This window comes from Dasypus novemcinctus, chromosome 11 (assembly GCF_030445035.2).
Source record: "Dasypus novemcinctus isolate mDasNov1 chromosome 11, mDasNov1.1.hap2, whole genome shotgun sequence".
NCBI lineage: Eukaryota > Metazoa > Chordata > Mammalia > Cingulata > Dasypodidae > Dasypus > Dasypus novemcinctus.
The window spans coordinates 123629010-123641621 of record NC_080683.1 but is presented as its reverse complement, the minus strand read 5'-3'; the positions used below and the strand labels follow the sequence as shown (position 1 = coordinate 123641621).

Genomic DNA, 12612 nt, shown 5'->3' with positions numbered 1-12612 from the left:
AACATGGAACAGTCCATCATAATCAAAACAGCAGTGTCTAAAACTGGTGGTTCAAGCATGTTCAGAGACAAGGACGCCATGTTTTATATCACGTACTTGTCACAAAACCAACGAGGTAGAAATTATGAAAATGCCCATTTTACTGATGAGGCAAAGGAGGCTCTGACAGAGTTTAAGCACCCTGGCCAAAGTCACCCAGGTAGTACAAGTGAGAGTCGAAGTTTCATGTGGGCCCCAAGATGCTGGAGCCCGTGCACTCAACACAGATTACTGGAACGTTCTAAACATCACAGGTTCAGATGACCTATGACAGCATGAAAACTGGGTGCGCTAGTCCATCACTAAAATGAAACAATTAAGATGCGCTTACTCAAATACTCAAGTGCATAATTCTATGGATATCAGAAATATTTCATTCCTTAGTGGAGAGACTGAACTTTTTCTAGTGATGATCTTTTTAAAAGAAAAATAAAATGCCATCTAATGGAGTTATTCACAAACAAGAAATGATTCCAGCAGGCAAAAAGTGCAATTTAGAATTCTGAGCAAAGCTATGTTAGTTTAAAATGGTGAAAGGAGAGAAGAGGCGGGGCCGCGCGAGCCATACCAGCAGGGCACTGCACCAGTCCTCGGTCCAGGTGCGCACGCGGCTGCACCCGGCGCTGAGCACGCTCAGCCGCTCCTGCAAGGCCGCCTCGCTGCCCTCCACCAAGGCCTGCAGAGCAGCACTGCCCTCGGTGATGGCCCGCAGGTCGGATTTCCTCTTCTCCAGGTCCTTCAGGACATTCTAGAAAATAAAGACATGGAGGCCCCCTGATCTTTCAGAACACCATAAAAGTTTATGCAGCCTTAGCATGTTTATCGTGTCCTCTGCACACGCGTGATGCCCTAGATAAGCATACTGCATGACTCTCTGTAGCTAGAACTGCACACACACGGCTCCCTAGAGAGTCTACCTAAGGCCATGGTTTGCAAAACTCCACCACGTTCTAGCATGGTGACAGTTCTTAGTTCCTAAAGAAAATTAAAATGCTTAATGATGCAAATACCAAAATTGAAATGTGGAAAATGTAATTATTTCATTTAGTGTAAGTATAAATTCCATTTATTATACACACACACCCCAATTATCTGCATCATCACGCTGAGCACAATGACTCAATTTCATTTTCAGTACCTATAAGTCGGCCAAGCAGTAATATCACAGAACTCATGATTCTAAAAACCTCAAAACGAATTTATCTCTTAGATGACAAAAGGAAACTGTTGTGCACCATATTTACTTGGAAGGGTTACATCCTTGAGAAGGTGGCTTAGCAACTCATGTGTTGTATAAACACATACACTATTTCATTTTTCATAAACAGAGGCACACTACCAAGTCTAACATTTGGTCTCACGATTGCCATCAGATGCAAAAATCAAACTCCAGATGGGATGGTGGTCATTTTAATCACACATCCCGAAGTCCCACTGGGCCAAGTGTAGTCACAGAATTAGAGCGGGAATATTGGACTCACAGCTAAAGCCACTAAGCTCTTTCCACCAAAAGACAACATATGCTCACCCACCCTCCCCTTGCTGCACCTTTTCAAACAATGTTTATACCACTAAGCTCCAGGTCTCAAGTTTACATATAAGTCTCACATTATATAGCATTTTTGAAGGCATGAAAATGACAAACTCCCAAGTGTTGAGTCAAGGTTTCAACACTTAGCAGTGGCAGTTAGGGGTGCAGCTATGAAGGGGCTGACGTATATCTTTTACATGTTATTCCCTAGCATTTTAGAGAGAGAGAGAGAGAGATTATCCATAACGATGCCCTTGGCAGTTACGCTTCCTGCCTTCCCTCAGTGGCCTTTTACTGACTGCTTAGTGCAGCATTTAAGAACTATAAGAAATAACTACAAGTAATTAAATTTAAAATATCTATGCTAATACATTTTATCGTAAAGGAAATGATGGTGTCAAAAATAATTATATTTAATCTATGAAGTAAAAGTGTTAAGGAATGAAAATGCTATTTAAGTTTTGCATTGAAAATAATTTTAAATAGTTTTTAGGTGCAAATACTTAAAAATGTTGTGAAATAATGCATGCTCCTTAAATCTGAATGCACAAAGCTAAAAAGATGGGGAGTACACTAAATACTGATGCTTCATTTGACTTATTCAAGAGAAGAGAATGTGCTTTGAGTTAGTGACGTGTATCTAACATCTTCATGATTTCAAATCTGAATTCAAATTAAAGGGAAATTTAAGAGTGTATTTTTCCAGAAAGCCAGACATCACTATTTCCATTCTTCATCTGATAAAAATAATAAAGTGCAAAACTATAATTAATAAGCATATAAAAAGATGAAAATTAAACACACAAACAGTATCATACCTATGTGGGTTGTAAGCAATTAGCAAAAGAATATGCTTTGCATATAGGAATAAAAGCAAAATAAATGTGGCAGAATAAACTTCTTTGCATATTTGTATAACTTTTATGAAGATAAAAAAATATGTATGTATCTTTTAAAGAAAAGACAATTTAAAAAACGACAAATTAATAGGCTAAAAAAAAAACTCCACGGAAAGAAAGCTAGGCAAGATTCTAGGGACTGTGTAACAGTGAATTCAGTGTTGAATGAGCGCTGGGATTAAATAGTACAAGAACGTTCTTCTCTGAACCAGAACAAATGTACATTACTAAGATAAAGTGGTAAAAATATAGTGATACATGGGAAAATGTAATTAATGTAACTTAGGGATCATACTTAACAGCAACATTGTATACTCTTGCGTCAATGTCGAAGGAGGTACTTATCAATACTAAGGGTCAATAGGGGACGTGGAATTTTTTTCTTTTGAACTAAGGAAAACGTTCTAAAATTATTTACTGAGGCAATGAGTGCACAACTCTGTTATGAAACAGAGTTATCTGGATTGTACAAGGTATGGGGCTATATAACACAGTAAACCACGTGGTGGATGATGGACTGTGATTAACAGCACAAAGAAGAGAATATTCCCACATGAACTATTGCAATTGTACAATATTATACATGGTGTTAATAACGGGGTGTATGGAAAGAATACTCCAAATGTAAGCTATGGACCACAGGTAGCAGTAATATTTTGATGGTGTTCTTTTGTAAGTTTTGACAAATGTTTCACAAAAGTGTAAGGTATGGGTGGAGGAGGATGTGTGGGAATTCTGCATGTTATGGATGATCGTCTTACAAGTTTACATCTCTAATAAAAAATATAGGAAACTGGGGGGAAAAAAAGAATTGCAGAGGAAAGAAGCATATACCATGTTTCTAAAAATACTTGCTATAATAAAAATGTCACTATCCCTCAAGACAAATTTCATGCAGAAAAACGGGCACGATTACAGGAGAAGGTGACCACACAAGGCGGGCTACAGATGGCGCTAAACAGGTGGGACGCTGCGTGGGGACAGCCAGGAACGACTTCGGCCTGCCCTCGTCAAGGCGCGGCCCAGCAGACGTGAGCCATCCACAGCTGGAGCACGCGGCTTTTCCTCGGGACAGTGTCACAAGCTGTCAACTTTAAAATGGATGGCCCCCCCGACCCCACAAGCGCAGGGCTAAGAACTTATCTTCAGGCAGTAACGATGACTGTATGCCGTGACTTGGCTAAAATTACATTCATCGCAGCACTGCTTACAATAGTGAACACAGGCAAAAATGTAAATGGACACGAAGGGAGAAATAGGACAATAAAAAATAAACCACCAGGCCACGAGCACTGCGCCTCTGCAGCACTTATAAGAAAGGGAAAGCGGGAAAGACAAGCGCGTTTAAAAGGTCCTGCAACCCTGGGCACGAGGTAATCCGTTTACGTGTACGCACGTACCTGTGCCTATGAGAAGTGAAAAGACAACAGGTAATCTCTGATGACGGGGCTTTCTGCTCCTGGCTGCTCTGTACTACACTACACAAATCTCATTTCATTATATAACAGATGCTACTAAGAAGAAAGTAGTGGTTTTCAAAAGGGTCTTATACAAAGCAGGTATTTCCTTGAGAAACTTAAATTTAACAGAAATAGCGTGCGGACTTCTCCTCCGTCGCGATAAGCCCTCAACCTCTCCGCCCTCCCGCGCCCCTCAGGCACCCTCACCCCTCGCAGCTCACGGCAGAGCAAGCTCCCCGAGCCGCTTTCTAGCCTGAGACACCCTACCTGGAGCTGCCTTCGCGGCTTCTCTCCTCAACCGTTACCTGCGCGGAGCGCTGAGGTGGAGGCGCTGCCCGGCCCTCTCGCCACCTCACGGCGCCTTCCCCTCAGGACACCAGCCAACACCTGGAAGCACGTCCAGCTGGTACTTGTGGCTCTCCTTCAGCTGCTGCCTCGGTGCTATCATCTCTCTTCAGCACTTACCTCCAGCATACACGCTTTCTTTTCAAATAAACTTAGGGAAACAGCACACCTTGATAAGAGATCTGCTCTGCCTTCCCTTCCATTTTCTTTCCTCCTCAGAGGAGGAAACTGGTACATCAACTAATTCTCTAATCTTTGTGATTTCAAAGTAACTATGGAGCGAAAGCAATTTTATTGATTTTTTTTTTAGATTCTATCTTCTGTCCTTTACATCAGTTAGTTTGCAATAGAAAAATTAGTTATTGGAACAAAAGTTATTTCTGGATAATTCAATTCAGCACTCCCTTTGTAAAGACTGAACGCTCAACACACGTCACTGATTTGAAGGTGGCCACGATCGAGACACGAGGCCTGCAAAGGCCGGGAAGAGCCAGGGGGCTTCTGGAAGCTGGAAGAAAACAGCTCGTGCAAAGAGCTGACGACAGCTAGAAGCGGGGACAACGGAAAAAAGAAAAGGCTCCATTTACTAGGAAATGGAGGGACGGGGCCTTCCCAGACTGCCCCAGCGAAGGCCAGCGGCCGCACGACATGGCCTCGAGGCGCCTCTGAAGGGCACTTACTTTAGCCCAGGCGATTTCTGTGTCCAAGTCACAAAGCAAACCTTCCGAAGAGGATTTCTGCACCAGTTCAGCCTCGGTGGCCGAAAGCCACTCGGAGAGAGACGTGGCCTCCTTCTTCACCCTCCGGGAGAGCTGCGACGCTCTCTCCAGGTCCTGCTTCCCCTCCGTCACCTGAGGAGGAGAGAGAGGCGGGAGATGGAGGGCGGCAGGAGAGGGGGCGAGAGGGAGAGGGAGAGAGGGGTGGTGGGAGAGAGGGAGAGAGGGATGAGGAGAGAGAGGAGAGCGCACAGGGCCAAGGGCCAGAACGCTGACCACAGCTCCAAGCTGCTGTCAGCCCCACAGGCCTGCCCTCAGCGCCGGGGCGTGCAGGCGGGCCCTGGGCTTCCGCCCCAGCCACCACTGTCCCCACAGGAGCCCAGTGGCGGCTTCGCCCTCAAACGTTGCTGAGAGTACAAGTTGAGAAACGCAGCGGCCTGTGCCCTTCCTGCAATGTGTGCACACGTGTAGAGGCCCTCACACCCTGTGTGCACACGTGCGCCCTCACATCATCTAAGCATTAGATCTGTAAGCCATGTGTGGCATGAAGTTTTCTCAGATAAATAAAATGACATGAAGACTGACACTTGTTAATAAGTGATTTGGCTAGATTCCTTCTTTCTGTTCCCCTAGGTTCAATTTTTCTCTCATACCTCAAAGACTGATTTTTATTTAAGTCCTTCTTTGACGTGAACTATTTTTTTCCTACAGAGTTCAATTAAAATTCCTAACTATGTTAACAGCCCCTCAAGGCAGACCTTAGGAAACAAACACTTGAATTACATTAAAAGATACTATGTATCCAAACGATTCTGCTCTGACATTGACATGCCCAGGCCGCTGCACGATCCTCTCACAGGTTCACGCTACTGAAGATTTGGATCCACCAGGAAGAAAATAATCCACTGTTCAACTTACAACAATTTACGCCTTTCTCGGCACATCAGTGCGTTCCACCGTGCGCCGCGTGTGGGTCAGGCAGCTCCAGTGCCCGCGTGTGCCTGCCATCACGTGTCCCTTCTCCCTCCTGGATAATCAGCCTTTCCACCCGGATTGGGCTGTTCCCGTCAGTCCTCACGCACGCTCAAGGCTCTCGCATTCAGAGGAAGAACTCCTCCTCCGGCCCCTCCGCCGAGCCGTGGCTCGCTGCCTGACGCCCGCAGCACTGGCCCCTGCTCGGCTCGGCCCGCGCCCCCCGCGGCCCGGGCGTCTGGAAGAGGCAGCGCCCCGCTGCCCGCAGCGGCCGCCCAGCCGAGCGCGGCGCCGGCTCTCCGGGTTTGCCTGCCGCTCCCCCCGCCGTCCTCCAGTCCACTGCCAAACGCGTCTTCCTGAAATGTCTTCATAAAGACTGGACCCTCACACTTGGTCCCGGGCCCCCGTCTGTTCCACGCACCCTGCGCCTGGGCAATCCCATCAACGCCACGGGTGTCCAAGCCCCCCTGTCCGCAGGGGGCTCCTAAAATCATAACTGCAGGGAAACGGACTTTGGCCCAGTGGTTAGGGCGTCCGTCTACCATATGGGAGGTCCGCGGTTCAAATCCCGGGCCTCCTTGACCCGTGTGGAGCTGGCCATGCGCAGCGCTGATGCGCGCAAGGAGTGCCGTGCCACGCAAGGGTGTCCCCCGCGTGGGGGAGCCCCACGCGCAAGGAGTGCGCCCATGAGGAAAGCCGCCCAGCGTGAAAAGAGAGAGCAGCCTGCCCAGGAATGGCACCACCCACACTTCCCGTGCCGCTGACGACAACAGAAGCGGACAAAGAAACAAGACGCAGCAAATAGACACCAAGAACAGACAACCAGGGGAGGGGGGGAAATTAAATAAATAAATAAATCTTTAAATAAATAAATAAATAAATAAATAAATAAAATCACAACTGCAGCCGTGCATGGCCAAGGGGCCCTGCAAGGCCCACATGTCACATGCCCCAGCCTGACCCCGGGGCCCCTTCCCACGAGGCCATCATGCCCCCCAGACCAGCCAGGAACAGGGTCAGCGGGGGCCTCCCCTCCCCAGCACCCTCAGACCCAATCCGCCACCACGCCCCACGGACCCCACCTCTCTGCCATGTCTGCAGCCCACCCCTTCGCCCCACCTGCCCTGCCCACCCCAGCTCCCGCCCCGCACCGTCCAGCAAGAGGCAGCAACGCCGCGTCCTCACACGCATTCCTGCTTCTCTCCAGCCTGTCCTCCCCTTTCAGAGCCGTCATCAGCTCCTGAGATCCCTGCTAAGCCCTGCGGGAGCTGATTACTGCTCTTAAGACAGAGATGAAAATCCAGAAAACAAACTCTCCGGCGGAGCTGGGTCCTGTCTCACCCTCCCTCTCTCACACCACGTTCCGCAGGCTTGCTTGTTCGGCTCATGCCGCGTGAATGCCCCGTGTGGCCTCCAACCACAGGGCCTTTGCACGTGCATTCCAGCAGCCACAGCAGCTCTTCCTCTGGCTTCACCCCAGTGGCCCCTTCTCAACCTCCAGCTCTCAGCTCCAACATCACCTCCACCGGGAAGTCTTCCTAATCCAGCCTGAGCAAGTCCCACACCGCACATCCCCGTAAAGCACCACATCCTTGCTAACACGTCACACAGAGCTGACCTCACTTGGTGTTACAACTCGATTATGATGCTTTCCTCTTTCGCACTGTAAGTTCCACTAGGCAGAGCCCACTTCTTGGTGCTCTCCAGGGCATCCCTGCCGCCTAGGAGAATCCTGGTACAGCCGCAGTGGTGCCGGGCGAACTCTAAACCCACAGTCACAGTTAGAGAAGGAGGGTCACAGCCAGCCATTCCCATCCGCAAAAGGCCCGTCAGGGACTAAATAACGTTTTAAAAAAATGTGTCGGCTGTGGAACTCTCAAAAGCAGCTGGACGACGTGTGCTCCCAAAGGGCAAGGGAGCAAAGCGTGTCCCACCCCCAACCAAACCCTGGAGGTGTGAGCTCAACACTGCCTAGAAGAGGGCTGTATCTTTCATTCTCACTAACACACTGAATTGAAAACAGTAAAATTTCAGCTAGTTTTCTCTGGGCTTATAGATAATCTTCAATCTTACTTCAGCTGTAAGTAGAGAGTATTTAATAACCCAAAACGAGAACAAGCGCAGCCCTTGGCATTGCCAAGCAGGCTGTGGTCCACGCGTCCTTCTGTGTCCCTGGTCTCAGGGCGAGATTCTCACCAAGGAGACGGAGCGCCCACGGGGCCACCCGGTCACTCAGAGTAAACCACCCAACAGCTCCCCACAGGTTCGCCAAAATGCCCAAATCACAGGTGTTTCGTGGAAGTATTTTTAACCCTGGCAGATATCTGTGAACTTCCTGCCCCTTACTATCTAGTGGAGTCCTGACATTCTAAAGTTTCTCAGTGAACTACTCAATTTAGAAACCCAAGGACTAACAGTGGAGTTCACACAGGGACTATTGCTTGCAGTTTTCTTAGACCAACTTATTAAGTATCAGTGTCCTTTGGAAAATATAAAAACTATTCCATAATAGATACTAAAAATGAAACCTTTCGTTAACTATAACATTAACATATGTTTAAAGAAATATAAGAGTAGGAATAATTTAAAACACGTACTAATACATAAAATCCAAACATGCGCCCTCCAAGAAATAAAATTTAAAAACGCATAAATGATACAGTGAGGGTACAAGAGAGGAATGAGCATGGGGTGCTGTCACCTGAGGTGAGGAGCGTGCGGTGCCCTCACCTGAGGAGTGTGGGGTGCCCTCACCTGAGGAGAGGAGTGTGGGGTGCTCTCACCTGAGAGGAGTGTGGGGTGCCCTCACCTGAGAGAAGTGTGGGGGGCCCTCACCTGAGGTGATGAGCGTAGGGTGCCCTTACCTGAGGTGACGAGCATGGGGTGCCCTCACCTGAGGAGAGGAGTGTGGGGTGCTCTCATGTGAGGTGATGAGCAGGGAGAGGCCCTCACCTGAGGGGACAAACATGGGGTTCCCTCACCTGAGGAGAGGAGTGTGGAGTGCCCTCACCTGAGGTGACGAGTGTGGGGTGCCCTCACCTGAGGAGAGGAGTGTGGGGTGCCCTCACCTGAGGTGACGAGTGTGGGGTGCCCTCACCTGAGGTGACGAGTGTGGGGTGCCCTCACCTGAGGTGACGAGTGTGGGGTGCCCTCACCTGAAGAGAGGAGCGTGGGGTGCCCTCACCTGAGGAGAGGAGTGTTGGGTGGCCTCACCTGAGGAGAGGAGCATGGGGTCCCATCACCTGAGGAGAGGAGCGTGGGGTGCCCTCACCTGAGGAGAGGAGTGTGGGGTGCCCTCACCTAAGGAGAAGAGTATGGGGTGCTCTCACATGAGGTGATAAGTGTGGGGTGCTCTCACATGAGGTGATAAGTGTGGGGCGGCCTCACCTGAGGTGACGAGTGTGGGGTGCCCTCACCTGAGGAGAGGAGTGTGGGGTGCCCTCACCTGAGGTGACGAGTGTGGGGTGCCCTCACCTGAGGAGAGGAGTGTTGGGTGGCCTCACCTGAGGAGAGGAGCATGGGGTCCCATCACCTGAGGAGAGGAGCGTGGGGTGCCCTCACCTGAGGAGAGGAGCGTGGGGTGCCCTCACCTGAGGAGAGGAGTGTGGGGTGCCCTCACCTAAGGAGAGGAGTATGGGGTGCTCTCACATGAGGTGATAAGTGTGGGGTGCTCTCACATTAGGTGATAAGTGTGGGGCGGCCTCACCTGAGGTGACGAGTGTGGGGTGCCCTCACCTGAGGAGAGGAGTGTGGGGTGCCCTCACCTGAGGTGACGAGTGTGGGGTGCCCTCACCTGAGGAGAGGAGTGTTGGGTGGCCTCACCTGAGGAGAGGAGCATGGGGTCCCATCACCTGAGGAGAGGAGCGTGGGGTGCCCTCACCTGAGGAGAGGAGCGTGGGGTGCCCTCACCTGAGGAGAGGAGTGAGGGGTGCCCTCACCTGAGGAGAGGAGTGAGGGGTGCCCTCACCTGAGGAGAGGAGTGAGGGGTGCTCTCACGTGAGGTGATGAGCAGGGAGAGGCCCTCACCTGAGGGGACAAACATGGGGTTCCCTCACCTGAGGAGAGGAGCGTGGGTGCCCTCACCTGTGCGCCCAGGTCGTTGTAAAGGACCTTCAGGGAGGTCAGCTGCTCGTCCATCCCTTGGGGATTGTCCGTCTGCTGCTTCTGGACAATATGCCGTCCTGTTTTGATGACGGTCTCCACTTCCAGCTTCACTTCACTCAAAGTTTTATAGAGTTTCTTAAAAATAAAACAGGACAAATCCCACAACATAGCAACAACTTGCCCACAGGACCATTTACGAGCACAGCAATTATAGACTGACCACTAAGAAATAGCCGTGGAGACCAAGGTGCATTGTCCTCCTCAGGTTTGCCCCAAAGGTTGAGTCTAATGAGAGCAAGGTTGTAACAATTTTTCAAAGCCCGATAAGTAAAGAATAGATTAACAGAGATTATGTTCGTTAAAAAAGCTTGGAAGTGTGTTTCAGATGCTTATGAAAGTACTTGATAACATAAATACTTCTACACAAAATAGAAAATATTAAACTAGGAATTGAGTGTCTATCATGTTTAAAATTACTTTTTTAAAAATCCCAATGGCTATGATTAGGAAAAAAAGCCACTGATAACTATTTCTGGCTATCTCTGGTTATGGGGACACTGAATTATTAAGATTCATTTTCTCCTTCTATTTCTCTAATGTTCCAAGTCACCAACGACTTGTACTTACATAATGAAAATACATGTGAAAATCCAATATATCAAGATGTATATGACTCTAAGACACCAATATTCCTTAGGTCAAACTCAGAGCTGCCTCATCCAGGCCACCTTGGAACCCAGACCTTTACTCCACGTGGGCTCCTTGTCTGCAGGCTCCACTCCACGTCCTCCGTGGATGAGTCACAGGAAGCCAAGGACGGCGTGTGCTCCACCCACTGTCACAGCCCCGAAACACATGCAAACACGTGTGCTAACATTTATCCTATCCGTGCAGCTTTCCACCCAGTGACCAAATGCCCTTCGGTGCCGTCAGCAGTTTTGAAAACCAGGAAGCACCCTTCCCAGGCTGCGAACAGGTGCCACCCTCCTTTCTCCATGGGCCTCAAGACCACGTGCTTCTAGTCACGGAGCAGAGGAGAGCCGCCCCGTGGTGGCTGACGGCACTCCTCCAGCCCCCACCTCTCTGACGCTCCCCTGGGGAAGGACCACGCCTCTTCTTTTACCCTGACCTCCCATCACCCACAGCTGGGTTCAGCGCAGCACCCAGGAGACCGCTGACTGGCCACGTACACACGCGTGGCTGGGCAGAACCGGCCGCTGAGCCTCACGCCGGGCGTCTGCCGCCCGCAGCCTCACCATACACTGGTCCAGGTGCATCTGGATGACCTCGGGGTCCGCGTCCCGCACGGCCAGGACGTGCAGCTCCGCCTTCACCCCGTCCAGCACGCGCCTGCAGTCCAGCATGCGCTGCTCGAAGTCCGCGGGCTTCTGGAAAAGCTGGAACTTGGTGGACACCTCGCGAAGCTTCCTCTGTTTGCGGAAAAGATAACGATCAGCAAATCATGTCAGAACGGTGGTCCCGCTCGCCGCGTGAGAGCTGAGCCCCACGTTCTGCTAAAGAGCTGGAAAACAAGGCATGCTTTCAAGCCTTCATTCCCACAATTCAAAAAAAAACAAGAAATGAAGAACACCCTAAAAGAACGTGGCTGGCCCTCGGTCTCCTAAACCAAACACACAGCTGTGGTGCAGCTACCTCCATCTTAGAGATAATCAAAGGCCACCGGCCTGGCTGCCAGCAAGACCTCGCCATGTCCTCACCTTCCGAAAAATACTGATTACGACCTTCAACCCAGCTCAGGGGGCAAGTCCGGCTCCTAGAGACGCTAGCAGGTGGGCGGCGCTGCTCCCCAGGCACGGCAGCCCACGCCGCGCTCCGGCCCCCCTGCGCCGACCGGCGCTCCACGTCCCAGGGCAGGGCACGGAGAGCTCACTTCTCAACCTAGTTTGCTCACTCAAGTCCAGAACTCAGGTGGACAGTCTTCCTCCCACGTGACCCCCCGTGCCCACCGCCGGCCACAGCACCTCTCCACACGCCACCTTCACTCGCACGGAGGCACCCACCCTCGACACATGCCAGCTTCCTCTCCGCCCAGCGCCCCATGCCCACCTGCAGCACCTCCGTCCTGCTCCCTCCTCTCGCCGGCCCACCCTCCGGGCTGGTGGGGGGCTGAGGACGGGGATTTCTTCTCAACTCTTCCAGCGTCAGCTCGTGGGCTGAGATCTCGGCTTGGATTTTCTACAGAGGGGTCGGGAAGGAGAGAAGGGACGGAGCACGAGGAGGAAGGTCTTGGCCCTGCGCCGGCACGGACAAGCCCGCCGCCCACCACCACGAGGGCCACCCGCCCTGCAGGGCCGCGGTGTGCCGGGCACGGGAGAGGCCGGTCGTCTCTCATCTTGCAACACGTTTGTAAGAAGGAATCATTACAGGTAAGAAAACTACCGCATAAGATGCGCATTTGCCAGGGCGCCTGTGGACAGCCCTGGCCCCCCCCCACTGCTCAGCCTCTCCTCCAACTCCCAGCGTCAGGTGGCAACGGAGGAGGCCCTCCTGTGCCCTCGTCACCGCCGACACCCTCATGTCCGTGC

The 12612-nt window shown here is 50.9% G+C and overlaps 1 protein-coding gene across 7 annotated transcripts in view; it reads right to left on the bottom strand.

Moving 5' to 3' along the window:
• The window catches only part of UTRN (utrophin), a 437542-nt gene that overhangs the window by 260107 nt on the left and 164823 nt on the right, over nt 1-12612 (bottom strand). For all 7 annotated transcript variants that reach the window (XM_071218696.1, XM_058307593.2, XM_058307595.2 and 4 more), the window contains 5 exons: nt 12134-12262; nt 11323-11496; nt 10046-10201; nt 4955-5125; nt 608-787 (listed from right to left, as the gene is read on the bottom strand). In XM_071218696.1, the coding sequence (XP_071074797.1) occupies nt 608-787; nt 4955-5125; nt 10046-10201; nt 11323-11496; nt 12134-12262 (810 nt within the window). The remainder of the gene's footprint in view (nt 1-607; nt 788-4954; nt 5126-10045; nt 10202-11322; nt 11497-12133; nt 12263-12612) is intronic.